This window comes from Impatiens glandulifera, unplaced genomic scaffold, assembly GCF_907164915.1.
Source record: "Impatiens glandulifera unplaced genomic scaffold, dImpGla2.1, whole genome shotgun sequence".
Taxonomy (NCBI): Eukaryota; Viridiplantae; Streptophyta; class Magnoliopsida; order Ericales; family Balsaminaceae; genus Impatiens; species Impatiens glandulifera.
The window spans coordinates 1-2791 of record NW_025919618.1 but is presented as its reverse complement, the minus strand read 5'-3'; the positions used below and the strand labels follow the sequence as shown (position 1 = coordinate 2791).

General features: G+C 25.0%; 1 protein-coding gene across 1 annotated transcript; it reads left to right on the top strand.

Moving 5' to 3' along the window:
• Positions 1 to 1092: 1092 nt before the first annotated feature.
• LOC124918268 lies at positions 1093 to 2769 on the top strand (the record flags this gene model as incomplete). Its single annotated transcript, XM_047458467.1, has 3 exons — positions 1093 to 1424; positions 1721 to 1831; positions 2620 to 2769. Coding segments are annotated over exons 1-3 (415 nt in total), but the record flags the coding sequence as incomplete, so codon positions are not given.
• Between the last annotated feature and the right edge of the window lie 22 nt (positions 2770 to 2791).

Sequence of the window (2791 nt, the reverse complement as noted above, 5' to 3'; positions counted from 1 at the left end):
ATATATATTTTGTAATAATTGTATATTAAAAAAAATTTTAAAAAAATACATATATCAAATCTTTTAAATAAATAAATAAAAATTACATGTAATTTGACTTTTTTTTTGCTTAATTTTAATTTTTTTACAATTTTTATATTTTTAAATTTAAAATAAAATGACTTCATATATAATAATTAAGAGATATAATAGTTGCTAAATAAAACATTAATATTAAGATAGTATTTCATTTTTTTAAAAAAATTATTCAAAAATTAATAAGCATAAATTATTTGAATTATATCACATTTTCATTTTTCTTTAATAAATCAAACCAAATAAAATCAAATATTTATATATTGATTATAAACTAAATTTCATTTATTTTGCAACAATACAAATATTTTTTTTAAAAAACAAATATATAATTACTTACTAACATTTTTCTAAACATAGTTTTAATAAGTTTTTCTTTACAAGAAAAATTAGTTAGACAATTAAATAATATTTTTATGATTTTATTTATTCAATTATTTTTATTTGGAAATATACATCATTTTGTTAAATATTGAAGGTAATATATTTTTTATTTTAAATTAAAAAGTTAAGAATATAAATAATAAAAATATATTATAATTTTAATATATAAATATATTTTGAAATAATTATATATTAAAATAAATAATAAAGATAATAAAAATAAATAAAAAAATACATATATTAAATCTTTTAAATAAATAAAAAAAAATCAATAAAAAATACATATATATTTTGATTTTTTTTTTTGGTTAATTTTTACAATTCTTACATTTTTAAATTTAAAATAAAATGAATTCATATATAAATAATTATAAGAATATAAGAATAGTTGCTAAATACAATATTAATATTAAGATCGTATTTTATTTTAATTTTTTTTTATTCAAAATTTAATAATAAGCATAAATTATTTGAATTATATTACATTTTCATTTTTCTTTAATAAATCAAACCAAATAAAATCAATGTTTAATACCTATCATTAATTAAAATATACATAAACCCTAATACAGTATTTAGTCATCTGCAACAAATATACTCAAACCTATTATTTATTTTTCACCCTTCTTCACCCTCATTTTCATCTCCATAAAGAAGATTTAAGCAAGGAAGAACAAGCTAAATCGGAAGATTCTGTAGATTTTAATCGACTTGACAGAATCGCGAGTTCGAGATCACCGCGATTTAACATTGATACAAGTTTCTTCAACTCTCAAATACTGGGGAAGAGATAGTCCAACTAAGGTTCTATATGGCTAAGGATAGCAAAGCTAAGATGGGCTTTCAGAATAGTGCAGATTCTAAGAAAAATTGCAAAGTGGTTATTGATTCTTTAGATGCAGAAAATCGGCTTGTTGCCCACGTAAAAGTTGATACCCAGGAAAATGGTGTTCTTGAAGGAAAAGGTATGCAATTCCTTTTTTTCTGTCTTGTTTATAGAGTATCAGCAAGTTTTTGTTATATATGCAGTTTGCTAGCAGTGCTGCCTTTATATTTCAATTTGTGGTATCTTGCTTAAGATTGTAGCCCAATTCAGATGTTTATGTACATGCATTTTCTGTTAAAAAAACAAATCTTTATGGAGAACCAAACAAAATTATTTAACTTAGAATATGCAAAATGTTTCTGTTTGTAGCTTCTTATCTCTTATTGGATATCTTAAATGCTGGAAATGTAAGTAAGTGAGTAACTTCATTCACAGGTCTCCGTGATGTGGGTGTAGAAGCAACACCATTGAAGATTAAGAAATCGAGGAAGAAGCGGGCTGCATCTGATATGGGTGCCTTGACTACAGAAAACTTGGAAGATAATGGTAAGGAGTCAAGTATTCTTTAATTGTTTTCATTATGATCATTTACTAAACGCAAATGATTCTTGATTTGGAATTATGACGGAAATTACTTTTCTAGTTGTCTAGAATCTTCTATTGAACTAACAAGTAAGAACTCTAGTGGACTTGATGCTTGTGTGTGTGTTCATTATGTGATTCAAAACTTTGGCTTTTCAACAAGTTTAATCCAAAATGGTAACTAAATGAGAAGACCTTACTTCTTTAAGGTTGTGTTTCGAGAATTGGAATTAAATTACAGTTCGTTGTCTATGTCTATGTTTGGAAAAATCATATAATTGTAATTCTTCATAGATTAGTTTTATTTATTTAATTTTCTCTTAAATGCTTTTAAGCATCTAAAACTTATTATCAAATATAATACACAATCTTAATGAATGTGTGAATAAGAATTGAAGGATAGCTTGGGGGTTTGAGCAACAACGGTGATGGGGTTGAATCGCGTGATTAAGAATTGAAATTCTTAGCTAAATTAAGTGAAATTCAATGTCTTTTTACGTATCTGAATTTCATTAGAATTCAAATTCTAAAATTGATTACACCTTTTTAAGTTCTTAAACGAACAGCATAATTGGAATTGCCCCCTCCAATTCCAATGTCAAAGCCTGTTCGCCTCTAACCAACACATCGTAATTGTTTTTTCACTTGAATGTTGTATACTGCAATTTCTTCTCTTTCCCTATAGCATTTCACTATAGATAGGAAGATTCTTTGGTTGAGTCTCTTTTAATTTAATGATCTTTGATTTTTAGGTCATGGGACAGAAGTAGATGGAAGCCAAATCAAAGATGATTTGAAGGAGCCAACCATGGGCGAGAAACTTGCAAGCTTAAATATACTAGATAAGTCTATTGATAAAAGTGAAGAGGAAAAAGATTCTAATAATCAAACAAAGCCACCTAGTGCGAATTCATGCACATCCTG